Source organism: Leuciscus leuciscus, assembly GCF_965113295.1.
Source record: "Leuciscus leuciscus genome assembly, chromosome: 23".
Taxonomy (NCBI): domain Eukaryota; kingdom Metazoa; phylum Chordata; class Actinopteri; order Cypriniformes; family Leuciscidae; genus Leuciscus; species Leuciscus leuciscus.
In genome coordinates this window covers 15649671-15677419 of record NC_138747.1, presented here as the reverse complement: position 1 = coordinate 15677419, position 27749 = coordinate 15649671, and the positions used below count along the sequence as shown (strand labels likewise).

Sequence of the window (27749 nt, the reverse complement as noted above, 5' to 3'; positions counted from 1 at the left end):
TGAAACATTTACATAGGTGTTCTCTTTAATTCACTTGCACCATACAAAAACTATTAATTACAATTTAGACCACCAGATCTTTATTTATATACAATATGTAAACATTTATCTGTTCTTCTTGACCGCTCTCCTTTTCTGTACATGTTTTGGAATAACATATTTATGCACTATTAATAGCATAACAGAGGAATGTTTGTGGTTCATAGACACAGTATCTTATGGGTTCATAAGAATTTGTTCTTAAAACATTGAGAATACAGCATAAAAATGAATGCTATATGCAAAATTATAACTAACAAAAAAAAAGTATTAATCAAGTACTTTCTTAATCAACTGTGTTGGTGTGAAGTTACAGTCCAGTTAACAAGGATATTAAAACTTAATTTAAATAAAACCAATAATAAAAGTTATCCAATGTTAAATACAAAGTAATCAGGTATTTTTGAAAGATCAAGAAGGAAGCATAAATTACTTGTCTAAAAGTATCTTAAAGGCAAATCCATCTTAAAGGCAAGTAATTCTTTGACACCAACAATAAAGGCATGACAAAATCTGTCATTCATCATTGGCCTAACACTATCTTGCAACTGTTTAACGTAAACGTACGTTTCAACCGTTAAAGGTTAACGTAAATAAAAAGAGAGCCAATGAGATCCTACAGAAACAAAATAACATCAACAGGATCAGGTGAATGGACTAAACAAAAAACTGAAGGCATTTAAGATATATTACAGGAAACCATATGAACAGAGCCTCACATGTATAATGCTCACTCGTATCTATTGATAATACAGTTTTACAACATGTTTCAACCTTCTCCTTTTCATGGACACACAAAATCGAACAAAGATAAAATAGTAATAATTTGTGAAACAGTGTTTAAACTGGTCTTAGCGATGTTTGGACAATATATAATGTAGTCTCTTAGGTTTTATATAACCAAATGTTCTTTTGATAAATTAGCATAAATAAGATATTCCAATAAATACAGCACAGACTTTTCTTAAAAATAAAAATAAATAAAAAATAACCACATTTTGTACAATTTTTTTGGACTTAAAAAAAACACACAAAAAAAACATGTCGCTGTAACCATTTTTAAAGTGAATGATGTTACTCATTCTTTTAAGATTATACCTGCAAATCAGGTGTTCTGAAATATTATAAATATAATTTTGGCAACATTAAAAATATGAACTCAAGTTATCAGACCCCACATACCCACAAGATTTGAAAGAAAAAGAAATAAACTGGTCATTCTGTTACAATCAAACTCAACAGAGCAATCGGACAACCCTCTCAATCCTACAGCAGGAAATGCTTGGATGGTCTTTGTGTCTTAGTTTTGGAACATTCAGACATAGTCATAACAGAAAAAAACCCACATAAGCACAATCAGGCAAGACAAACGTTAGTTGAAAGAGTTTTTGTAGTGAAGAATTTGACAACATCTATGTACACCTGTACAAACATAAGTGCTGTTGTAGTGTATGTTCTTTTCTTTTTTTTTCTTTTTTTTTTTTACATGTGAGCTAGGACATAGTGATGGTGACATTGTCCTTAGCTTTATCTGCTTCACTGTCTTTATCTGCAGGTGTAGCGGATACAGTCTCTCTAGGTGAGTTGGGTCCATTGTTCGGCTGCCCAGGAGCTTTGGGAGTAACATCTGTGCTGCCTTCTGACTCTTGTTCTTGCTGTGATGATGTTGCTGGAATTCACATATTGACAAGTCATTGCATATACTTATTAATAAGTTAAGTCATGTACACACACACACATACACATAAACACATATGTATATACACACACACATGTGTTTTGAATGCTTTAAATTGATCAAAAGTAACAGTAAAGACATTGTCACAATACATTTCTATTTCAAATAAATGATACTATTTCACAAAAATACTGAGCAGCAAATCTGTTTTCAACATTGATAATAAGAAATATTTCTTGAGCATATTAGAATGATTTCTGAAGGATCATGTGACACTGATCATGTTCCCATGCGACACTTGTTATATATTCCAAGTGTTCTGGGGGTATATGATGGTTTAGTAAAAAACAAAACGAAATGTAATGTATTTTTAACCAAAATTCTTGAACTTGGCAGTTGGTCTTCAGTTCACAGCTACCCAACATGCGCAAGTTGTGCAGCAGTGTGTTGAATGATACATTAAACTTGTTACACTAAACCTATATGGCACATCTCGCATGGGACCATTCTGTGATACCTTTGCGTCTTTTAAAAAAAAGCTTGATGCTGGTTGCTATTCACTGCCATTATATGGACTTTCACCTTTTTTTTTCAGGGAAAAAATTCTCCTTTTGTGTCCATAAAAGAACACCAGGGTTAGTAAATGATGACTTAATTTTCATTTAAAGGTGAACTATCCCTTTAATGAGAGTTGATGACCATATCAATCTGGGATTATCAGAAATTAAAATATGAATAAATTAATGTTTTATTTTGAATTAAGGATGACAAAAAAGTGCAGACTTAAGAAATGATTAAATTAACTATACTACTATTATATCATATTGTGCATGATGTTGCCTATAGACAAAGATAATAAACTTATCATTGATAAGTTTATTATCAATGAATGCTAAAAGATTAGCATTCCTATCCCACAGCCTTTTAAATCCATTCAATGATCATGTCTTTTTTATTGAATATTTTTCGATTAATATTATTCTAGACACCTATAGCCTATTAATTAGTGGCCGAAATGAAATGAAATACCATATGATAAATTCCCGTAAAGTGGACTTCTTGTAAAATTCCCGTATGTGCACCCACATAAATTAAGCATATGGAATCAAAGCTTTATTGGCATGACTGTCGGGAATTTACAGTATTTACAAAACATAGGCTATGTAAATAGGCCTATTAGATTAGCCTATACAGAGCATTAATTGGGTAAAGAGATAATGAGATAAATCGGAAAATAAAATAAATAGCCTATTTACAAATATTTAACAAAAGTAAGATAACCTACATATCAGTGAATGGATTTAAAATATGAATGGAAATTAATATTGGTTCTCCTTTTTTTAAATCTTAAATATTCTTTTAACATCATTCGAATGCTGTCACAGGCACAAGCCTATACTACATTTGTAAATGAAAACAGGCGCTCATTTATCGTCACATACTGGCGTATCACAAGCCTAATAAAATACAGTCATAAACTCAAAACTTTATTGGCATGATTGGGTATTTACATTATTTACAAAACATAAGTAACATAATATACAGAACGTTAATTAGGTAAAGAGATACATGGAATTAAGGGGGAAATAAAGCAAATACATTAAAAAACAATAATAATAATAATATACAAATATTAAATAAAAAAGAAACGATCGGTGAATAGATTTAAAATGTTTTCTTGTATGCCTATATTATTTTAAGTTCTTTTTTTTTCTTTTTTTTACATTTATTGATTATAACAAACTTAATTCAAATGCTGTCTATTGCCAACATTGCGCAAAATACATATAATAGCCTGTAATAGTAGGTTAATATAATAATTTCTCATTTCTGCACTTTTCAATTTAAAATAAAACTTTAATTTATTAATAATATACATTTCTGATAATCCCAGGTTGCTATGGTCACGCAGGTTTGTTTACGCATAACTCGTGGCCACAGGATCATACATATTTTTCTTGTGGCCACGAGTTGTGCGTAAACAAACCTGTAATTAAATGATCACGTTCCCATGAGTTAATATGTCATGGCAAATGGCACTGGCCCTCCCATGCGCCAGTACATATTTGAGTTCTCTTCAGCATCTTATTGCGCTTGAATGGTTTAAAAGCCGTTGAATTTATGATAACATGATCATATAATGCAATGCTAGCCAAAGGATGGTAGAAAAAAAAAACGGATTCTGCGTTAATTGCGCTAAATATTTTTAACACGAAAAAAAAAAAAAAAAAAAAAAAATCCCAAAATTAACGTTAATTTTGACAGCCGTAATTAATAAAAAATAAAACAATTTTTTTTTAAATATGTAATAATATTTCACAATATTACTGTTTTTACTGTATTTTTGATCAAATAAATGCAAGCTTGGTGAGCATAAGAGACTTCTTTCAAAACATTTAAAAATATTACTTTTGAATGATAGTGTATATTTATTAGGACATTTATAATATATGACCCGACAGACATAAACATATTTACACTAGTAAATTATGACATTTTGTAGTGTTTGTATAGTGTTTTAAAGGCATTGTTTTTATTTATTACCAATGAAAGTTCTGTTGGAGTTCTGAGCCTTATACTATGTCTTACCAGACTGTGTGCATGACTTCATGTGCTCAGGCCAGTGTGCTTGTTGGCAGGGATAGTCGCAGTAGCTGGTGTTCCAGCAACAGTAGAAAATGGCCTCCTTTCTGCAGTTTGCACACCACTGCTTCTTTTTTGTTTCATCCACAGCCTGCTGTTTCTCCACCTCCATCTGCTTCTTGACCTCCGTCACGATTCGCTCTCGCTCCTGCTCAAGACTCTGCCTCATCTCTGCCATGGTTAGCTCTGAGTACATTGGTACAATATTAATATTATTCATTTTCAATTTATCGCTAGGAAGACATTGAAAAATTATGTGAAGAATACATATATAAACAAAATGCAAATCAGAAAATGAATATCTATTTGTCATACTGTAGGCTATAATGTAATGGCTAAATTCACTTTTGAATTCAGGCATCACAAATAATTGGCTTTAGATTTTGTTGTTTTATTTTTAAGTTATATATAAATAAAAACTTAATTTTAATATCAGCCATTTACAGGTTTGAGACGATGACATCAAATTAATTATCAGCTTATCAGTATAGGTCAGAATTTTATCATTGGTGCATCCCCAAGTTAAATGAAATATTATTATTATTATTACTACATTTAAAAAAATAAAGGTTCTAAACTGGTTTTCACAGCAATGCCATAGAAGAAAAAAATGTGTTTCCTCAAAGAACCTTTCAGTGAACAGTTATCTAAATAACCTTTATCCACTATAAATAACCCTTTGTTGAATAGAAAAGGTTCCATGGGTGGTAGAAGTTCTTCATGTAACCATAGATGCCAATAAAGAACTGTTATTTTTAAGAGTGTATGAGAAAATTACATACCTAAATTGTGTTTCATCTCTGATAACTCTTGCTGATGTAGCCACTGCAGTTTTTCAATTTCAATTCGCAACCGTCTAATCTGTAACAGGGTAGAAAAGTTGTTTTATTTATATCCTCAAGTTCTTAAATAATTCACCAATAGTGTTTTGCTCTTCTCCAGATTTAGTTAACAAATACAAACCTCAGCTATTGTGTTTCCCGACGTACTCTTGGAAAGGTCATTATATATCTCAGTCATCGTACCTTTAATTGCATCCATGATCTATTAATAGTTCAAAAACATAAATAATTTGTTATACACATAAAAAATTACTTTTATGGACCAATTAAAATGGTTTTTATCCAATGATGTTGTTTTGAACCCCCATTTCTATCAGCGATCTTACTTTGTTAGTGTACTTGGCTATGTCTGCCGCTACATCTGCAGATGTGGTGGGGATCTGGAAGTCTCCGGTTGTGGAAGTTGATGATGAAGAGGAAGAGCTGACAGTGGCTCCTGCCATCACTGTGGCCGATACCGGTGTGCTGGTCACCAGGGTGACTGCAGAGGTGGAGGTCGTGTTTGTTGGGGTGTCTTTCTGCTGCACAGCTGGATTTAAACACACCAACAAATATAACACTTTTTATAATAATGCATTAACATTACGTGTGAACAGCGCAATAGCCAATCGTAAGCGTTGGAGACACTGCCTCCGCTCACATGACTTTTTCCCCATTCATTTTTCATTAATCCCCACCAAACCCACGGCACGCTTTAGGGGGTCTGTTAAAACTCAGTTGGCTCATGGGAGGCAAGAGAGATGCTGCTGGTGTCACGGGTGTTCAGTGTAACTTTATAAAAATGAGCAATTTATACATGTTTAATGTCATATTTTCGTATATGTGGTGCAGGTCACACCAAAACCTCCTGCCGGCCAAAAGTTTGGAATAATACATTTTTTAACAAACAGTCTCTTAAGCTCACCAAGGCTGAAATTTTTTTATCAAAAATACAGTAAAAACATGCAAGATAGAGAGTTAAATGAACAGCAATTATTTGAAACAGAAACATTTTATTATTATTATTATCAATGTTGAAAATATTTGTGTACAACTTTTTTCAGGATTCTTTGATGAATAGGAAGTTCAAAAGAACAGCATTTATTTGAAATAGAAAGCTTTTGCAACACTATAAATGTCTTTACTGTCACTTTTGATCAATTTAATGCATCCTTGCTGAATAATAGAATTAACTTCTTTCCCAAAAAAGTAAATTTGCCCTGATCCCAAACTTTTGAACGGTAGTATATAATGTTAAAAAAGCTTTCTATTTGAGATAAATGCTGTTCTTTTGAGCTTTCTATTCATCAAATCCTGAAAATAAAATGTGTACAAATATGTTTTCAACATTGATGATAATAATAATAATAATAAATGTTTCTTGAGCAGCAAATCAGCATATTATAATGATTTCTGAAGGATCATGTGACACTGAAGACTGTAATGATGGTGAAAATTCCCAAGAATAAATTGCATTTTAAAAAATATATTTAAATAGAAAAATCATTGTTAATTGTACAAATATTTCACAAAATTACTGTTTTTGCTGTATTTTGAATCAAATAAATGCATCCTTGGCGATCAGAATAGACTTTACAAAAAGAATATATACATATATATATACATATACATACATATACATACATATATGACATTTATAGTATGTTAATTCTTTATTTAATCGTATTGAACTGAATACCTTTCACAGCCTGTCGTGTTTGGTATCTGGTGCTGGATGAAGGCTGTTGTCCCGACGAGGATGAGGAGACTTGCGCTTGCTGCTGTGGCTGTTGGCTGTGCTGCACCTGTGTTAACACCTGAGCCTGCGTGGCCGGTTGCGCTTGGCCCTGCTGCTGCCTATGCACCTTCTGCATGTGCCACTTCTGAGAGGACGTCTGAAACTTGGTAGTGGGGTTCCAGACGACGGCCCGCTGAACCACAGGTACGGTCTCTCTGGGAAGTAAGGGCCGCTGTTTCTTTACTGTGCTGGCGGAGATGGGTGAGGAACTGTTGGCGGTGGAGGGAGTGGTGATGGGGAGGGTGGAGGAGGTCAGAGCAGTGCTGGTCGGAGCTGCTGTGAGGGGTATTATGTTAAGTGGAACGGACATTGGGGACTGAGATGGGTCTTTAATAGTTGGGGAGGAGGAAAGGACTGCTGAGTTCTGAGGCTGGGTGAGAGTACTTGAAATTGGAGTGGCTTTACCTGCAGTCAAAGAAAAACATGAGAGCATGAGACAGGGTTATTATTATAGTAAACTAAAACATTATCACAAAACATTTTCATTAGGCTACTTGAAATAAAAACTAAAAACACACAACAAAATTACTAAAACTCTAAAATAAAAACAAAAACAAAATATAAAACTTGAAAATGGAAAATATAAAAACAAAATTCTAAATATGAATAAAAACTATAATAGTATCTCAATTATAAAAAAAACAACAACAACTATAAACACTAATAAAACACGATAAACTGTCAAGCAATAAATCACTTAATTTCTACTTTGTTAAACATAACTTTTTAACAAGACATTTGCTGGTTTATTATTAGTTTCTGTTTTTGTCCAGTTACAGTGGTTCAAATAGTTATCAATTACTTATTACACGGCTACTCAGTAAACAAAATAAATAGGCTACATGGACATGAAATATTGATTTGAGCTAAAATTATTTTACAATCGTGCCTGTTTATTATCTTTAAACGTCAGCAACGAAAACGTTTACTATAACGTAAGTTACAACACAATCGGCTTAGCAAACAGACGAACACTACAACAATAATACAATAACATTAAAACTTAAGCTCTCTGAGAAATTTATTTTCTGTCGGTGACGCAAGATGGCGTCGCGCATCTGACTTCGTCGGCCTAACAAATATCTGACTGACAGCGAAATGGCGCGATTGACCATCAAAATCAATTAAAAAAGGTTTTCGCTTACCGATGAGATTTTAATTTATTTTGTGAGAGAAAGTGTATGATAATATTGGGGTTACTGAGCTAAAACAAGTAGTATTCGGCAGGTTGTGTGATCTCGATCACCACGAAGCAATGAACTGATTCAGTGTGAAAAAAAAAAAAAAATTACTTGACGCCCGGAAACTTGTCAAATGGCAAATGGTATAAGGTGTAATAGAGGTTTCTATAAGTTTTCTTAATTTAAAGAAGCTGGGTTAATAGTATTATTAACTGCTCTATTGGGTTGTCAACGATCTTAGTTCTTTTCTTTATATGAAAATAAGTATAAAAGGGACACTTTAAGTAGATTCTACACAGTGTCATTTCAGTGTCTGCAGTTATATAAATTAATGAAGTAGAGCAAAAATGAATCTCAGACATGAACACATTTGTTTTGCTTCTAAAAAGATTAATATATTATATATAAATTATATAATATATAAATCTTTTTAGAAGCAAAACAAATGTGTTCATGTCAACAACCGAATGTCTTTACTTTGAGACATCTGTCAATAAAGCATTTTTTTTTAAACAATGGCATTTAAAAATTAGAACTAAAATGTTGCAACCATGTATCTTGCAAAAATAATGTGCCCTTGTAATCTTTAGCCTAATCATAATAAATTTCTTGAAGTGACATTTCTTCTTTGATGACGTGCTTATCGCCGCGAGGGAAGGACAACCTGTCACTCACATGACATCACAGCAATAGCAAACCACAGCGATCCAATGATCCAATCAATTTCCACTGGACAAAATCAAGACCTGCCCTACATTCCTTGCTGAAAAATCAAGCATAAACCACCAGCATGTATTCCATATTGGTCCAGGCTGGTTTATTCTGGCTATGGCTGGTAGTATAGTGCTGATCTTGCTGGTTCACCAGTACTAGTCCCACATCACAACCAGCAGGTTTCTTCTTGTTCGAGCCATGTCACTCCGATATACGTCACAATAGAGAAGAACAGACTATTACAATTTTCATGCTGACCTTAAAACCTTCCACGAATGGACATTGATATACGTATGGTCTCTCACATTTGGGTTGGGCATTGGCAAAATCTCTTTTAAACTAGGTGGTTATGCGGCCAATGCTTGCGTATACTCTAGCCTAGACCAAAGGTCTTCAACCCTGCTCCTCGGGATCCACTGGACCCACCGCAAAACAAGCTTTTCAGGATTGCTTGAAAATACACAGGCAGGTGAGTTGAAACAGGTTTGAAATAAACTTTGCAGGACAATGGGTCCCCAGGATCAGGGGTGAAGACCTCTGCCATAGACTACACCTATACCCCTGCCTCTGCCTCTTAAATACAAAACGATTCCGTATTAAATGGATCTTTGGCAGTCGTATGCTTTATTGACACTGATTCATAAAGGGAATCTGACCTTCAGTTTTGGAGGCTGTGGGCTCTTTGAGTGCGGTGACAGCGGCTGAATCTTTCCTGTTCCTCTTCCTCTCCTTCCCTGCCTGCTCTTCCCCCAAGTCAATGACCAGCTCCCTCTCAGAATCTGAGTCCATGTCTACATCCACAGATGGCGGTTGCCCAGCCTCCTCAGAGCTGCACTTGGGTTTCTCTCTGGAATCTGAGGATACTTGAGCTGCTTTCTGTTTCTCAGGAGGTTCTTCCTCTGAGTCCATACCTGGTTTGTCTTTAGATATAGGGTTGGAGGTGCTTTTTTGGCTGATTTCTCCTTTGGTTGCTGTACTGGCCGTAGCAGCAGACTCTGTGCTGCTGTCTTTGTCCTTACCAGCAGCAGCCGATGGTTTTGACTTTTTCTTGGGTGGCTCTTTCTCATTTTTATCATCAGCTGAGTTTTTGCAGTCTTGGCCACTCTTGGATTTTTGTTCATCGTCGCTGCCGTATTCACTGTCGCTTGAATCAGACTTGTCGGATTCCTCTGAATCGCTGTGTTCTACATCCTCAGATATTTCATCTATACCTGTGAGACAGAGCAAATGTTTAACCTTCAGAATAGTAATAACACATTCACTATCAATTTCTTCATAAATAAAAAGGCATTGTAAAATAAATGACTGCCAGAGTCAGAGTGTAACTAACTGACTGGTGAAAATAAGTTCTATTGTAAAAACTATTCGATATTCCCAAAGGTGTATTGAGTTAATCAAAACCATATTGTAATTAACAGGGAATAAATAGACATAATTAGTCAATTTGATTTTTCTAAATTTCGAATAAAATGTTTAACAGAATTTTGGTAACGGTGTGTGAATGGCACAAATGTGTATGAAACACTGAAAGCCGTTGCCACTGCAATTTTATATCAATTGAAAGTGTGAAAATGGCTTTTGTGTTTCTGAACTGACCCAGCTGTGCTTTGCAGCTCTCTATGGTCTTGTCCAGGTTGAGTTGGAAACGGCTTCTGATTTGTCTCTTTGGAGAGGTGAGGGAGGGCTGAGCCCCCTGCTGCTGTTGTTGCTGGACACTTTCACTCAGCTCCTTCAGGTCCATCTCTGCCTTACTACGATCTGAAAGAGATCACAAGGCATTATGAGCATATAAAAGCATATGGGCTGAATTAAAGAGTTTACCAATTCTTAATTCACAAGTCTTTCTTGAGGTACAGAATATTTTGTATAAATAAGATCTAGGATGATTTAGAAAGACTATGGGCCAGATTTACTAACAGCTTTTACCAGCGCGAACCCTCTTTTGGAATGAAAAAACTACTGTCAGGATTTACTAAAGACACGGCATGAAAGATTAGCGCTGAAAAGGCATGGACACAGTTATTTTTGCGGCTGACCTTATTGTATATGCATTTGTAGGAGTTTCTATTTCAGACTCAATTTATGGGAGGAGAGTTTTTAAATGAACCATGAAAGGTGATTTACTAAGGTTTGCAGTAGTGAATTTACTGGTATTTGCGCCATTATTTACCACCCAAAATAAGAATGTGTTAAACCAGACACTATTTTGCGCTGCTCTTAGAAGGTAGCGTTTGCAGAACATGCCACTCCCATTGGTGCTTTTTTGGAATTGCACTCTCACACTAATTTGCCCTGTTTAGTAAATATTTTTTCCTTGGAATAACACTGAAGACTGGAGTTGTGATGCTGAAAATTCAGTGTTACCATCACAGTGCATCTTGGTGAGCATAAGAAACTTATTTCAAAAACATTTAAACCCCACACTTTTGAATGGTAGTGTATATTCAGAAAATAAATAAATCAACTGACGGAGGTTTACCAAGGTTGAGGTTGAGGATGCTGCCAGTGGTGGGGGTCTTCTCCTGTTTAACCAGGGTGCTGGGAGCTGGTGAGTGGAAGGGTTTAGGGCTTTCTAAGGTGTTGCCTGTGAGACCTGCTTTAGGAGGGGTAGACGATCCTGCAAGAGTAGATCTGAGCTTTAATAAAACATACCGCTATGTTTAAATACTATTATAAGACAATTAAATTTAGAAACTAATAGCTATAGCTGTTTTCTAATCTAATCTAAAACTATAGCATTACATGTTTTTGGCAGGTTGCTTCTGATCTCTTCTATATCTTCAAAAGCCCTTTTCAATATATTTCACAAGTAGACCATACATATGCAAAGCAGAAGTATGCATGTTTTAATCTTATATATACCAGTGCAATCCAGTGACTCCTCTCCAGTGCTATAATGGGGCAGGGCCGCTCTAGCATGACCTTTCTCTGGAGTCTCCTGTTCTCCATCAGATCCCGTATGGGCAGAGGAGTTAGTGCTCATTGGTGAACGAGGCATATCCGTCAATGAGATTCGTCTTCCTGTCCCGCCCCCTACGCTCCCAGTGGACACCATGCTTTTGCCCACGAGCAACTTAGGAGATGCCGTCACATCAAAGCTGAACTTGATCTTCTCAAGTTTTTCAGGTTTGATGGAGCCCGCGCCAGGATTTCCCGGGTCCAGGAGCATCTGGAACTGGTTGTCTGGTGTGTAAGGTGTGCGGAATGGGGCGTAATTAAAAACTCCAAATTTTTTGCGGATGTTTTCAACATACACTTCCATCTCCTGCATGGCACTGTTGAAGATGCTCTTGGTCTTTTTCACAGAGAAGGGAATCTCTTTGGACATGAGGTAGCAGTTGTTAATAGGAACCCAGGCCCTGTATATTAAAACAAATAAGTTAGAATAAAATAAAACAGTGAAGTTGCGCTCGACCCCCAACTGTTAACTATGTCTATAAATGATGTGAAATGTCAAGTAATTTTTCTGTCTTCGCCTAAACTGAAATGCAGCACGACATCAACCATAGCCAATCAAAACATACGTATTTGTTTAATAAATTGATTTTCAGATTTTCTCAGAAGTGGATTTTTGGAGAAATGTAGAGCTGCAACAACTACTCTATAAAATTGCAACAAAAATCCACATTGAAAATAATGTGTGCACTGTGCACAAAGAAGCTTAGTGACATCTATTTCTATGGAAAAACTAATTTTTATGGAAAAAAAAAAACATTTGGATGAGCTCTCAATGTGCAATTATGCAACACTGTTGACGCTCACTTCTGATTAGGACTAAAAACTCAGATTAAGATGAAGCAAATTAAGTTTCTGATTGACATTTTGCCACATAGTGGGTGGTTAATATGTGGTTCAAAGGTTCCTCACCTGTCGTGCTGCCCAAAAAAACGTGCATCCACCTGTCCATCTTTGTCTCGAAGAGCTTTGGCAGGCCAAAATGGGAATCCCTTCAGCTTGGCCCAGACCAGAGGGTGGGGGTTGCTCTGATGCACACACATATTTCATGAACAGATGGGTAACTCACACTGGTTACTATGTGAAGAAGGAATTTTTTTTTGTGTGTAAGACACTCACACATGGTTCACAAAACCAGTTGTCCCTTTTCTGGCATGCAGAGAGATAGCACTCTGGACAGACTTCGATCTCATTCATCTGAAAGATAATTGGTGTTTAAAAAACTGGTACTGAACAAATTATATGCTTGTTTTTGCTTATAATTCTTATCATTTACAATACATACTTCATGCTCGCAGATTTTTACAATAACTTTAGCCGTTGCTGTAAGTTTATGGTTGCCTAAGAAAAAAACAGATGGAAACAGTTAGTTTTAACATAAACCCTCAGCAGAAACAAATGTGACAATACTGTGAAACTGTTAGCAACCAACCTCCATTATAAATGATACAATTGTGCAAAATCCACTTCACATCAGCAAGGAAAGCCTCAGTGGAGCCGTACATTTTCTTTTTGATATTCTGAATAGGAGCAAAAAGAGAACACACTAATGAAAGCCTTTCATAACATGCCAGATATTATACATTCCTAAGATTTGACAAGGTTGATTTTTCAGGATCAAATGCTTCACTTTCACCTTTTCTAAAGTGCAGAGATCCATGGGATGAAATATATACTCTGCATAATCAGGATGCTGTTCCAATGACACCGGCTTCTGAAATGGCTCCGTCTGGGGGGAAAAAGAGAGACATTTTCGTATTTAAGTATAGTTCACCCCAAAATTTAAATAATTTATTCATCTTCAAATGTTTTGATAACTGAATGACTTTCTTTCTTCCATGGAACACAAAAAGAAATATTTAGCAGAATATCCAAGCTGTTCTTTATACAATGAAAGTCAATGGTGACCATGGATATCAGACATTTTTGTTTTTTAAAGATAAAAAATTTGGTCTATTTCTCACAAAAAGCTATCATATAGTTTCAAAAGATGTAGTGTATGAATTCTTCAGACTACGTTTGCTTGATGCCTCAATGGTTTTTTTTGGAGCTTAACAGCCTCTGGTCCCCATTCACTTTCACAGAACAGATATCTGTAGAGATAGAATATCAGCATAAACATCTAATTTTGTGTTTCAGAAAGTAAGTCTGTTTTGAACAACATCAGGGTGAGTAACTGAACTGCCCCTTTAAGAAAAAATTTGTCTAAAATGCAATAATGCCCACAGTGTCTTTGCATGACAGGTATTGAGCAGATCATCTTTCACTTTACCACCTCCACCAACTACGCCATTTAGACTACAGGTCAAGGTAGTAATACAATATGACTGATACTACATGAAGACTCCAAACATATTGGAGAAGTAGGGGACAAAAAAAAGTGGGGAATATACTGTAGCTAGGTGATTTCTGCAGGACATTTGTTTTCCCAATTAAAAGTCTTTCTCAGTTAAGAAGCTTGGAGAAGGGGAGAAGATAAATGAGCTTTGTTCTGTTTTGAAAGAAAACTGCTCCATGATCTGGGATGGCACTTTAAGGGTGTTTCACTGTTTTTTTGTACACTGTAAAAATGATTGAAATAATAAATAACGCAAATTGGTGCAGTTCAAATCTCTTAATTAGTTAACTAAGTTAATAATTGTAATTGGTTTAATATGACAGTAATTTTACTTGAAAATACAGCAAAATGTATGGTTTTTGAAAGAAAAAACAATTACCATATAATTTATGGTAAAAAAAAAAAAAAAACAACAGTAAAGGGACATTCCCAGCAGTCCCTGCATGACATGATAGTTTGCATAAATCATTTTTGGGTTTCTTATTTTTGCTATTAGTAATCTACATTGGGGTGTTCTGTTACATTTTCTGTTATTTAGTGCATTTTTAAGTTATGTGTGTTATCCCGTTGGTGTTTTGTCTTTGTGTGTATGACCCAGTTCACTGTCTATAGTGTATTGGCCATTTATGATGAACTCTGATTCATTGTGTGGCTTTCTATTGTGTCACCTATGGTGGTTATCTGTATATTTAAGGAAAAAAGCATATTGAGATTTTGATAGTTCAAGAAGCATGGTATATTAACATTATATCACTTAATGATGTAATGGGCAGCCATTAAAGTTGTTCAGATCCAACATGTCTGACTGTTACCATTTTGTTTATGTAAATAGGAAATTATCTAATTTAACAGCAGGAAAGTATGGACTGGAGTGCTGCAAGGGTCTGTTTTAGGCCCTCTGCTATTTTAAAACATGGGATTAGTTTTCATTGTTATGCTGATGATACTCAGTTATATATTTAACCTAGAACAGATGAAATTTCTGAATTATCCAAGTTGACAGAGTGTGTTAAAGATAGAAAAGTTTGGATGACCAGTCATTTTCTACTATTAAATTTAGATAAGACAGATACTTATTGGACCCAAAAACCTATACACAGAAGCCCTTAAAATACAATTTGCATCTATAAGTATCTAGTGTTGCTTCATCCTAAAGATCTGGGTTTTATATTAGACAGCAACTTGTCTTTTGAGTTATATCTGATCAAAAGCACATGATTATCTTTTGCTTGAAATGTTATAAACAGTAGCTGCGCTAATTTTTCTCCAGATTACACCAGATCCAGTTTGGATCCAGGTTCTTACGAAGATTTCAGAAGACCTAACACCTGTGAAGAGATGACGCCAACCACTGTGAGGACTTCAGAAGATGCCAATTCTGAATCAACATACAAAATTGCCAAATGTTCCATATATTGTAATCATTATCACAACATGTAACCATGCTTTACCGTACTCATTTTTTTTGCTTAAATTAATACATGACGTTAGCTAACTGCATGATCTGTATTGTCTTAGAACTGTAAACTTCTGCAATATGGACATTAGTTTGACACAGTCACCTGGTAACAGGGGCCAGTTGCATAAACATAGCCATTATGTTAAGACTGTGTCTTAAGAACTAGTATGATCAACTAGAAGTTAGTTAGGGGTAATCTGTCTTAGTGTTTAGACCAATTAGACCAATCTACGTTTTTATGTTACTGACTTTAAAAAGTTATTAACAGTCTTAAAGAATAAAATTGGATGACTTACTTGTAAGACTAGTCTTAACAGTTTATGCAACTGGCCACAGATTACTATTAATTGTCAAGTAGAAACACATTTTCTGTGAAGCTGCTTTGAAAAAAATATGTATTGTGAAAAGCGCTATACAAATAAATGTGACTTAATGAAATATACGTTATAAATAATATGCCATTATACCAATATGTCATCCTGTAATAATGGAAACATTATTATTCATTTTTTTACAATGAATTTCACAGCTTCCATTTTTTCCATAAATTTAACAAGATTTTTCTCCAAAATCAAAACTTTAGCACCTGTGTTGGCCTGCTGTGTAGAACAACTATTTTAACCCAACAAAACAAACCAAACTGAGATGTGAAAGCAACACTAAAGAGCACCATTGAGATGCTCATGAAGTGTTTCAGGTGTGCTGAATGTGTCTTGTGTCTGTCTATGCCTGTTCTATGTGGAAGGGGGCTTTCATTTGAGTCTCTCATTTCATATGGCAGTATACAATGTTAAAAAAAGTGGGAAAATGTTACCATTTTGCACCATTGTTTTGTTTTTGCACTAGATCTAGGCACAACACTCTAATGTTAACTAAATCCTGGGTTTTCTGAAGGAGGACCATCAAAAGTCATGAAACTTACACCTGGCTGCTTCATCTTTTGGAGAGCAAACTTCAGCAGGAAAGACAGCTGGTCCAATGTGAGCATCGTCATAGCTTTACTCTGGGTCTCTATGCACTCTGCAACTGTTATTTTCTGTAAAGAAAAGAGAGAAATGCTTAAACTCAAATGGAGAATTCTTATTTTTTATGGAATATTGCAGGATTATTATAATAAATGATTTATCCACATCATTGCACATCATTATATTTTTTAAATTCAAGTGTCCTCGTCGTAATCTTTAATCAAAATAACTTCCCCTCCCTCTTGCAGCACATCTCTTCTCTGATGATGTGTCTGCTCATGACACTGACATGAGATCACAGCAATAGCAAACCACAACCATCCAATGATCCAATCAATTCCCGATGGACAAACTCAAGTCCCACCCTACATTTTTTCTTGTTCGAGAAGCCGTTTCACTCGGATATGTCACAATAACAATAGAGAAGAAAATAGAGGAAAATTGCATCTTCCGTTTCATTCTTACTTTAAAGCTTTCTTTAAAGTCCCCCCGTAGTCAATCATTTTATCCCTTAAAACTCACCTTTGATCACCAAAATGACATATTGAAAAGTTTTTATCTTGAATTTTTTTGTCATGCCTTAAAATAGCTTGAATGTAACTCTACACCCTTGCCTCATTTAGTATACGCGGTTCTATGAATATGCAAATTGGCCCCGCCTCCACTCACTCACACCCGCTCAGAGATCCACTCGTTGATGATCACACGTTGACCTGATTGGTTACAAGGTAGTTTGTGTGCCGTCAGAAACACCAGCGATTTCAAACCGTGTTTTTGAGACTGCCTTTGGTTCACTGCAGTTTTAAGAAAAAAACTCAGCAATGGTGTTGACATGAATTTGCACATGGTTTGTCTTAAAGCATATTAAAAACACCACGTAGATAAATAAGCAACATCAAAAGCTTGATTTTCACCACAGGGGGACTTTAAATGCAAATATTAAAGAGATGTTTCTATATCACAAAACAGCAAAAATGTCTATTTCTTTTGAATACTTTAAAAAAATTTTTACTGAAACTACGCAACAAAAATGGGTCATTCAGAAACCATCGTCATGGTACTGTATATGACTGCCCCCATTTACGCTTCAGCAACATTTCACATGCAAAAAGGTTAGCCAATCAAAAGAGGTCTTAAAGGTACAGTAGCAAAATCATGTTTACTTCAAAAGGGTGGAAAATTGCCAGGCAATTACAAATTGTGACTTTTTATATTATAATTGGCCTTTGGAAAAAATGTAATTAAATAAAAAAACGTTAAATTTTTTTTTTATAAATGACAAAAAATCTGCATTGTTAAGTTGATTTGTTTTAGACAAAGTGAATCCACGTGAGCCAGTACCTCACATTCAGGACAGAACCAGTCTCCTTCAGGCTCTGCAGCCAGTTTGAGGCACTTAGCGTGGTAGACGCGCGGGCAGAGCTCACAGCAGAGCACCTGACCCTCGCGGTGGCACACCCAGCAGTAGAAGTCATTCCGCCCGTCCTGCGGTACAACATCAACAGGGTCTGTGGTGAGTGCGGGCTGCTTCACATAGTAAAAGGGACCATGTCTTAGTTCTGACTGGAATGCGGGCGAGAGAAACAGAGGGTCGGGGTTTCAAAACACGGGTATTAAAAGTAACAAGACAAAACCAACAGGCACAAAGGTTATCGATCAGGGAGTGGCATGGAAGGACAGAGGAGAGCAAATGTAGACAAATGGGCACTGAATAAATGGCATTTCAATCTGTAACATGAAGGTAAATGCATCCTTGTCAGAGGCAGAAACAAGCTTAGGTCTAATAATTCATTGCAGCTGCATCAACATGAATCATAGTCTGTCCCTGGATACACATTTCTGCTTAGCTTGCATGAAAGCCACCTGCCTTGCATTTGTTTGGCTGAGCTCATTATCTGTCTCATAAAACTAAAGACGAGGACCTTAGGTTGTTTGTGAAATGAATGTCACTGTCGAAAGATGGCATACCCTGCATTGTTTGGATACCCTGCAAAAACGCAGGTAGCGGTCGAATCAAGAGGGTTTATCAATTGCAGAGACCAGGGCTTGACATTAAGGATGGTCTGTTTGCATACATACATTTGCTGTTGAGCAAAGCGCTCATGGTGTGAGACGCTGAAAAACAGCGTGATGCAATGGCCACATCATTAAAAAAAGCTAATGTTCAACATATACCAACAGTTACAAATAAAACAAGAACACAGGAATATATTAATATATTGATACACTATAACAGCCTTATTAACTGACCTTCCAAATTATTAATTTAATTATTTCATTTTGAGGACATCAGTCATTCATGTCCTTCAGATGTGGCTTTGCCTTTGTATAAATATGTAAATATATTAGTAGTAGTAGTTTATGAATTATAATGGCTATGTAATAATATATTATTATTATTCAAATTATAAATCTTTATAAAGTTATTTTTTTAAATAAGATTTCTCTTCTAAATCTTAATGTAAAATATAATGTACTCTGCATCTGACACTTAATTAGAAAATTGCTACTTATTGCTAAAAAAGGGGAAATTACTTATTAAATATACTATTTATTAATAATAAATTACTATTTGATTTTATGTTTTCAATGCACTTGTTGGATGCGCTTTTTGGGGCTTCAAAATCCAAGTTACCATTCACTCCCATTATAAAGCTTGGAAGGGCCAGGATATTTTTTAACATAACTCCAATAGTGTGGCTGAAAGATGAAAGTCATATACACCTAGGATGACTCGAGGGTGAGTAAATTATGGGATCATTTTTATTTTGGGATGAACTAACCCTTTAAATAGAGGCCTAGATATTTTTTTTATTGAGTGATATGATTTGACATTAATTGATTTGATATGATTTGATATGAAAATGACTAAAATCAATTAAATATTTATTTAACAAAATATTTGCAAACAGAAAAAAGCATTATTAATTGACAAGGCTGTTAGTAGATTTTGTAACAGACACATTTCTATTATTTGACCAAGTGGACACAAATCTTAAATCACCCAGGTAATCCGCCTTGCTAATATATTCTATTAGAGTCAGTCTGGTAGTGTTCTGATTTTATTATTTGTGAGCGGTAGACTTGTTTACAGGGGTCCTAAAACACAGTTTGACAATCAGATTTAAATTCTTTTCAGCTAAAACAGCAGAAAAACAAGTGGCCCTATAATGACAATATCGTAAAAAGTACAGGATGATGGTAATGATGAATACCATAAAATCTTGCAGTGCATCACCACAAAGAAGCCACCCAAAATACAATAAATAAATAAATAAATAAAACAGACGGACACTGAAATTAGTGAATGACTGACATGCAGGACTGAACAAGGGCTTGTATGGGGAGCGAAAGTTGCACCTGATCTTTACTGCTATTGACGGCTCCTGGTTTTTTCTTCTTTTTCACAGGACTGGAGGAGGATTCGGAAGGGGAGTGTCCGTTTGAGGAGTGAGGGGGGCTGGAAACCTTGCGCTTAGGAACGGTCCTTTCCGCTGGACCTTGATCAGAGACTGCACAGCAATGGGACAAATTACTGATGTAAACGTAGAGTAAAAAAAATTACAAAACTAAACCATACTGAAAGACATCAAAACATCAACAAATATGGAAGCTGACACTTTTGCACTGTTTTCACACTTGAATGTGGAAATAAATGAGGCACACTCATCACATCAAGGACAATTCTCACCCTTGGATCGTGTTGCAATTTCCATCCCTTCAATTGCATCTGACTCCTTCTCTTCTCCTTCAGCCAAACTGCCACAATGAAAATAAATTAATGATATTAAATCTCCATTTTACACCTACACCTGCTGTTTTGTCATCGTGGCACCTGTATTTCTGATATCATTCGTTTCTGTTTAAAAAACAAACAAACAAAAAAACTTTTTTACACAAATTATAAATTTTTCACCTTCAGACGGAATGTTTTTTTGGCAATCATGAAGCTAAAAAAACATGATCAAATCTAACCTAACTTCCCCATTTTACCAAACACCAAGCAAGCAAATGCCTTCATAAAGTATTTCACTGAATTCAGGCTTTATTTCCACAGCTTGAAGAGAAGAGAAGAGCAGAAGAGAAGGAAGTTCACAGTGAAAGAGCCCTTTGACGTCAGATTCACAGCAGGGCCTCCTTCAGAGTCAACACAATATGCTTATTCTCCACTCCAAGGGCCCGCTAGCTACGGCCAAATGCTAATCCGACTCCAAAATGCGAAACTTACAGGTATCTGTAACGTATTGTTATATAATTCGTATTGTTGAAGAAACTAAACATTAAGAATAAGCATGAAACATCATGAGGCAGGTGTAAGTCCAAATATACAAATGAGCATTTGATACTAGCAAAAAACAAACAAAAAAACAAATCAGCTGTGGCCTTTCCTGATGGTTTCGATAACAAGTGGCATGGGATAAAACATCACATTTTATGTAAACATATACAAAAAGGCAAAGCAGTTTCCATTCTGGATAATAATAATGTGCTTTTCTCCAGTCAAAGGCAACATAGTTTAGTTACAACGCTGGCAAAGGTAGCGCCAAGATGGCTGCCTCTCACTGCCAAGAGAGAATTTTCTATTCGAAATTCCAATAAACACACAAACGCCATCTGAATGTGATGTGCACATCAGAACAATGGTCCATAACTCATAAGATATAGCGTCGGTTGATGCCAACGCTAAACCTCAATTGCAATTTTGGATGCAGCACGTAGACTTGAGACTTTCCATGCGACATAACGCTTTCCATCTCAGTCATTTTGCAGCCTGAACGGTTTTAAAAAGGCCCCTTTTCTCTCCTGATGCCCAGGTCATTATCACACACGCCCACCATATTTCGTTCATGAACAGAAGAACAGAGCACATCCTCCTAGAACAAACCTCAGGATGATCAAAAACAAAAATCACACTGTTATTGACAGTCACAAGGTCTGTTCTCATGCGTTTGCAGTGATGTAGCAGCGATATCTTGCTATGTCCTGCACCCCCATCCTTCAGAGATGCAGATGGGGAGGGGGTGTGTTGACAGCATGCACAAGGCAAACATCTGTAGAGCATGAGCTCTTGCCATCTTGGCCTCCTCACGTCCAACCTGCATGCACCATCCACTCCCCACCCACAGCAGAATCCAGTTCCTCTTACACAAGCAAAAACCCGAACACATGAGTTAAAAATGGCAAAATACAATCACAGAAACACGTATACACTTAAGATACAAGCTTCCTCCCCCCAAAAAACACGCAATCCCACTAGCATTGTATGATTCTCCATCTAAAAACTGACATATAATAACAGCATACCTTTTTCTTTACAGGCACAGTACACAGATTCTTCAGGCTGAGCCTTTTAAATGGGCTTTTTTCAGATTTAAAGGCAGTGAGGGATGAGACAAAGATGGGTGCAGAATTTTCCAGAAGGGCCTTGCTCTCCCTGCTGCTCTCAGAGCGATTGTCAATCTTTAACCTCAGCTGTGTGCTGCCGATTGGTTTGAGAGCCACACGGAGGCGCGTGATTGGGCGGCTGGCGTTGTGTGTGCCACACAGGCTCTCCCTGCTCCCCTCTCTCTGCTCTGATACACTGCTGCAATGCAGGGAGGGCTGCTGCTGCTGCTGCCATTTACCAGGAAAATACTCATCTTCTACTTTGAAATCTACCGGTGTGAATGAACACAGGACGTAGATGTTTCGGACAAACATGTCAGATGGTTTTATCCTCCTCCCCCTCCTGAAGTCACTACTAAGGGCGACCATTTTGATCACATTCTCTCTCCTTGTCGTGTTAAGTAAGAGCCGGATGGAGATTTGACAAATGAGCGACTCACAGGAATGCAGTAAGGGCCTTTTTTAACACCATGAGACAAAGAAAAGGCTGGAAAATGTAATCGGAGTCGTGTTAAATTGCAGGTCTTGGGAATACTCCTTATGTTCTCCCATTTAGCTGCTGGAGATTACTTACAGTCAGCCGCCTGCCAAAATGAGCTCATGAACCATCTAAAAATATTTTCAGTTCGCACAGTAATGTTGTAATAGGATCAATGACATGATGATGCTCATTTTTCTGTCTGGATCTATTGTTTTGGGGGGGTTTTCCCCCCACACAATACACATTAAAAATACCATTTATACATATAATAACTCTAATAAACCTATTATGAGCATGGTTTTAATTTCTGTACTAAAAATAATTTCGATATTTTGGAGGGGGCATAAAGTAAAAAATGTCAGGGTGGCACTGTCTTAATATCATAATGGAATTCTTTTTTTTAAAAGAAAACCGTATTAATTAGTGGCATATTTTATTCTTATCATCATCGTCACCATCATCACTGTTGTTGTTTTAGAAAAAACTATATATTAATAAAACTGCTTCACTGCTTATTAACGTTTGAAAAACTTTGTCCAACAAGTCATGTTGTCTGACCATCAAAAATAGATGAAGAAATAAAAGTTTTATTAATATATAGTTTTTTCTAAAACAACAACAGTGATGATGATGATACAAACAGGAAATGATGTCATAGAGAGGACTCCTGCAGACCCTTTATTACTGTTTGTCAAGGTCAATAAGTCTCTTAAACATCAGACCTTAGTTAGTTCAGGTTGTAAAATGTCATGTGGTACAACTCATATTTATGAATGAATAATTCCTGATGATATATGTAATTATATAGTATTTGTCTTATTTGTCTACAGCTGATAATAGAAATAAATTAATTTAAAATTTAAAATTGTCTATAGCTAATAATAATAATAAATTAATTTAAAATTGTTGATAGCTATGATTCAAATAATTTGTTTTCTTATTTTCCTGCAGTAATAATAATCTGCTCCTTTATTTTAAACACATAAAACTCATCCATCCCCAAAAAATCTCAGCAACAAAAGATAAAATCTTATTTCTAGAAGTATAAGCTCAAACATATTTTAGGAAATCACAAGTGCACATATGCACTGTCAATCAGACAGGTGAACCCGACAGACAATCAGGTTTAATCACTTTAACATACAAACTGTGAAACTCACAGGTTTTTACTTGCAGACAATGATTGCTACAGCAGGTTAAAAACTAAAATCACCTCACTTTGATATTATGGTTGTGGAAAAACACCACTAGTCCAGAGTCCTTTGCTATGACCTTCTGATCAGGCCCTTGCTATACTAAATACAGTCTCCAAATACATGCCATCCAAAAGAAATATTTAAAATGCTGAATTCAAAGGTAATATTAATGAAGCCACATTAAGTAAAACGCTTATATTCACACACAGACACAAAAACAGTCTTTGTGGTTGCGCAGCTGAAAAAGGAAGTCTGTCTGAAATGGCTGCCAACTCATACCACAACTAAGTTTTGATAAAATGCCTGGCCTGTACTGACTCTTTCCAACCCGAGTAAACAGACAGAAGCCTGTATTTAACTTAGAAAGTCAAACACAAGCCTAATTCACCATCTATGTGCATCTATTTATAGAAAAGAGAGTTTCTTCTATTTCAGATCCGATAACTCTGTCAGCAAAATCAATCTGCTGTATGCTTTTGCGAATTAGGCCTATATCCTGAGCAAAATGCACATTCAGCATTATGTCAGCCATTGAAAAGTGTTGCTTTAACTTGCAACCTGAGCCAAAACTCAGCCATTCTACATGTGCGTTTCCTCTCACAGCCAGCACTGTCTGCTCCTCAGGGCCTTCCATTTTGAGAGGCCTGGCCTGTGACACAACCTGACACGACTGTGCTCCTCTCCTACTCTTGAGAAACATTACTAGGACAGAGAACAGAAGAGGCCATTTTGGTCACAGAGTTAGCACAGGTCAGTCATGCGATCCTGGAGACTAAAACACAGTGTGAGTGTGATTTCTGAGTTGCCTCTGCCTGCCAGGATCCAGCTCTTTGGAGTTGGGACAGGTTTTTGTCCCCTGTCTCTCAGAAAATCCAGTATTTCTGCATAACATAATTCAACCATTAGCATTAACAGGTAGTGTAAAAAGCATATAAGCAATGAAAAATCTCTTACCTCTGTGGATGCATGGCTTAAAACAGTGGGTAATGTCAATGCTTATTAAAACATGGAGGACAGCCCTCCCTCTCTCTCTCTCTACACAGCAGTCTCGGCTCTCCAAGCCAGCCAAGCCAACATTCTGATAACAGCTATGGAAGCAGTTCCCTGATTGGCTGGTTTTCAGAGGCAGGATGAAAGGCAGCAGCTGATTGGCTGACACGTTTCCTGAGTAAATGTCTTTTGTTCAGTACAGACAGGCTGTGGCAGGATTGTGGACTAAAAGAGGAGCTAGGCCTCGATTTGTATAGCTAAAACTGAGCTAAATTACTCAACCTTACACAGTCAACCTCTTGTTAAAGATGTTTTACACTTAATTAAAAACAAATAATTATTAAAGTGAAATCAGTGTCATTATATACAAGCACAAGGCCTTGAGTCCTGAAATTAAACTTTCCACTGAGAGAAAAAATCGACCTTAAATGATGAATATCAAGTTCATCCATGTCTTTTTTAGCCTTAATACATATATTTAGATACATATATGCAGTTAGAGAAGTTCACTCGATTTGTTAATCATTCACTACATCTACCTCTAAATCATTCACTAATTCTTACCACATTGATTCTACAAAATCATAACACGGGTTGTTTACAACCTAGTTGTTTCTTGAAGTACATTGCTGTTAAGTGTGATTTTACTCTAACAAAAGTATTTTGTATGTCTTACAATAATCTAATGGTGCAAATTATTAGATTTTTTATCAAATATATATAATTTTTTTCTCTATTGTGATGCATATCTGAGTAAAACAGCTTCTCGAACAAGACAAAAAGTAGGGAGGGACTTGATTTTGTCCATTGGCTATTGATTAATATGGATGGTTGTAGTTTGCTTTTGCCGTAATATCATGTGCGGGACAGGTTGTCCCGCCCTCGCGCCGAAAAACACAGGAAGTGTCATGTCGTTGCAAGGGGGAGAGGAAGTTATTTTTATTAAAGATTACAAAGGCGCATGAATTAGAAAAAAAAGGTTGTGCACATGTAAATAATTTATAATAAATACAACAATATTCCATAAAAAATAGGTAGGTTTTGATTTTTAATGGTGACCTTAAGGCTGGAATACATAAAAAAAAATTGCCCACATTTTTTCCAATTTACAGTCTGGAAAAGTTGATGCTAGTTGGCGAAAGTCAGAGCCATTCTGCAGTTTTGAGTTGACAAAATTAACAGAAAATAGCATATTATGGACACACTGATATATTTTTTTTAATATATATATATATATATATATATCCTGGATTCCATCCAGTCACAGGATATCAAACTTGTTTGATATTTTGAGCCGGCATAGAACACCTTTTGTCTTCATTTGTCATTTGTCTCCTCGCAGCAAGGCACATGTTTCCACGCAAGTTTGTTGTGTTTGGAAAGACTTCCAAAAGTAGTGTGTGATCATCAGATCAATAGTGTACGGTGCCCAGTTTTAACAGTCATAACTTGGCAAGAAAATGATGCCTAAATCTGTTCAGATTTGAGAAGTTGTGTATTGTTTTTCAGCTTTAACTCATCACCAAGGTGTCATGAGCATGTGTTTGTTTCCGACAGACCTGAGAGGGTGTGGTCAGCTAATCTAAAACTAGTTCGACTCTAGTTAGACAGGTTCTGAAGCACCTTTGCTTTGAGTGAGTCATCTGCCAGAACACACCCCACCCACGCCTGTTGTCTCCTTGCAAAACCAAACTTCTTGTCTTATTATCTAAAAAGAAACAACAAAACACACATTAGTTTTAGAATCTATAAGCGATAAACATCACTAGATGCTCCAGGGTTAGGGTTTGGAAATTTGTGAATGATACTTAAAATAATGAATAACAAGATTTTTGATTTATTTATTATTACATTTTCTTGCCAAGGTGTTCTGAGTAATTTTAGTGCATTATCCGCTTACTAGGGTGTTCTGGGTGGCCCTTACTAGCCCAATTGCTTAGACAAAGCTGTAAGGAAATGAGAGGGTCACTTTCGGCCTAATATTCAAATTAATGGTAAATCAACATGGTTTGTTCAATGACTAACTCTTAAAGGGACAGTCCCATTCTGTCATCATTTACTCACTCTCATGTCATTCCAAACCTGTATGAATTTCTTTTTTTCTGTGGAACATAAAATAAGATATTTTTTTGTCCATACAATGGAGGTCAATGGTCACCAAAACTGTTTCATTTTCAGCATTCATCAAAATATCTTACTTTATGTTCCACATAAGGTTTAGAACAACTTGGGTAAACTATCCCTGTAAGTTTTTACATGTATCCTCTCCAAACTTGAATATTTGGTAACATCTTTGTTTCTAGATATACCTTGGGTCCTTCCTTCAACGTAAGTCTATGGAACAGACAGTCAAGTCTGTCAATTAACAATAATAGCTCAGTATTTTTTGACACATATGTGTTACTTATTCATCGCATTCACATAAAAAGCTAACTCATTAGCAGTGATCATGAATTTAATCTGGCAAGGTCACATATCTCTGGTGGAAAGATATATACACCACTCCCAAAAATGGAACCAATGTCTATTTACATTTCATTTAACCCATGACTGTCAAATATCTGTCACATTTTGAGTTTTTAAAATTCAAACACAGTCAAATGACTTGTGTGAGAACATATTACAAGATATGTCACAAATAGTTCCATTGCAAATCACAGACCAGATGTTAATACCTACATTAACAGAATGCAAAGCCATTTGTAATAATATTTACAAACAAATAGAATTTTAAATACTTACACGATTCTTCAACTAAAAACGTTCATTGAGGTCAGAGGCCTGTAACTTAAGGTCATATCACAGGCTGTCCACTAGAGGAGGCTATTCAGCTTTTTCTGCTCCTCATGTTGTCATCTATGCTGAGGACAGCTGTCTGAGACTCCCTGCTGCATTAATAAATCAAAACACATACTGACACAGACACACACTCACACAGCATGGAAGATCTCAAGCCAAAGAAATATTGATGATATGGAGAGTTTTTCCATAGGCACACTGATTTCATTCAGCTCCATATCTACAGTGTCTTACGATTTTCAGATGAGTCACAGCTTTAAAATGCAGTTTAATTATTAAAAACACTGTATATAAAAATATGCTGTAT

The 27749-nt window shown here is 36.0% G+C and overlaps 1 protein-coding gene and 1 long non-coding RNA gene across 7 annotated transcripts; both read right to left on the bottom strand.

Moving 5' to 3' along the window:
- Nucleotides 1-24719, bottom strand: zmynd8 (zinc finger, MYND-type containing 8). Of its 6 annotated transcripts, none has more exons than XM_082155239.1 (21): nt 24608-24706; nt 24460-24534; nt 20283-20350; nt 19952-20103; nt 17933-18154; nt 16549-16662; nt 13466-13558; nt 13262-13349; nt 13115-13170; nt 12949-13026; nt 12742-12857; nt 11737-12233; nt 11354-11491; nt 10471-10632; nt 9531-10085; nt 6881-7384; nt 5529-5731; nt 5324-5404; nt 5143-5221; nt 4307-4546; nt 1-1708 (listed from the first exon to the last, which is right to left on the bottom strand). In XM_082155239.1, the coding sequence occupies exons 1-21, from the start codon at nt 24619-24621 to the stop codon at nt 1533-1535; spliced, it is 3711 nt and encodes a 1236-aa protein (XP_082011365.1). In that variant the 5' UTR covers nt 24622-24706; the 3' UTR covers nt 1-1532. The 6 variants fall into 6 exon arrangements, with proteins under 6 accessions (XP_082011365.1, XP_082011367.1, XP_082011366.1 ...); XM_082155241.1 differs by having other exon boundaries at nt 17933-18076; XM_082155240.1 differs by lacking the exon at nt 24460-24534 and having other exon boundaries at nt 24608-24719.
- On the bottom strand, nt 2618-4298 carry LOC309487547. Its single transcript, XR_014201880.1, has 2 exons — nt 3175-4298; nt 2618-3110 (listed from the first exon to the last, which is right to left on the bottom strand). It is a non-coding gene; the product is annotated as an uncharacterized lncRNA (long non-coding RNA).
- Nucleotides 24720-27749: the final 3030 nt, after the last annotated feature.

Coding starts and splice junctions, on each gene's coding strand:
- zmynd8 (XM_082155239.1), bottom strand. Junction 16,663..17,932: donor GGTTCTGTCCTGAATGTGAG/GTACTGGCTCAC, acceptor TTTTCTTTACAG/AAAATAACAGTTGCAGAGTG. Junction 13,171..13,261: donor TTGTATCATTTATAATGGAG/GTTGGTTGCTAA, acceptor TTTTTTTCTTAG/GCAACCATAAACTTACAGCA.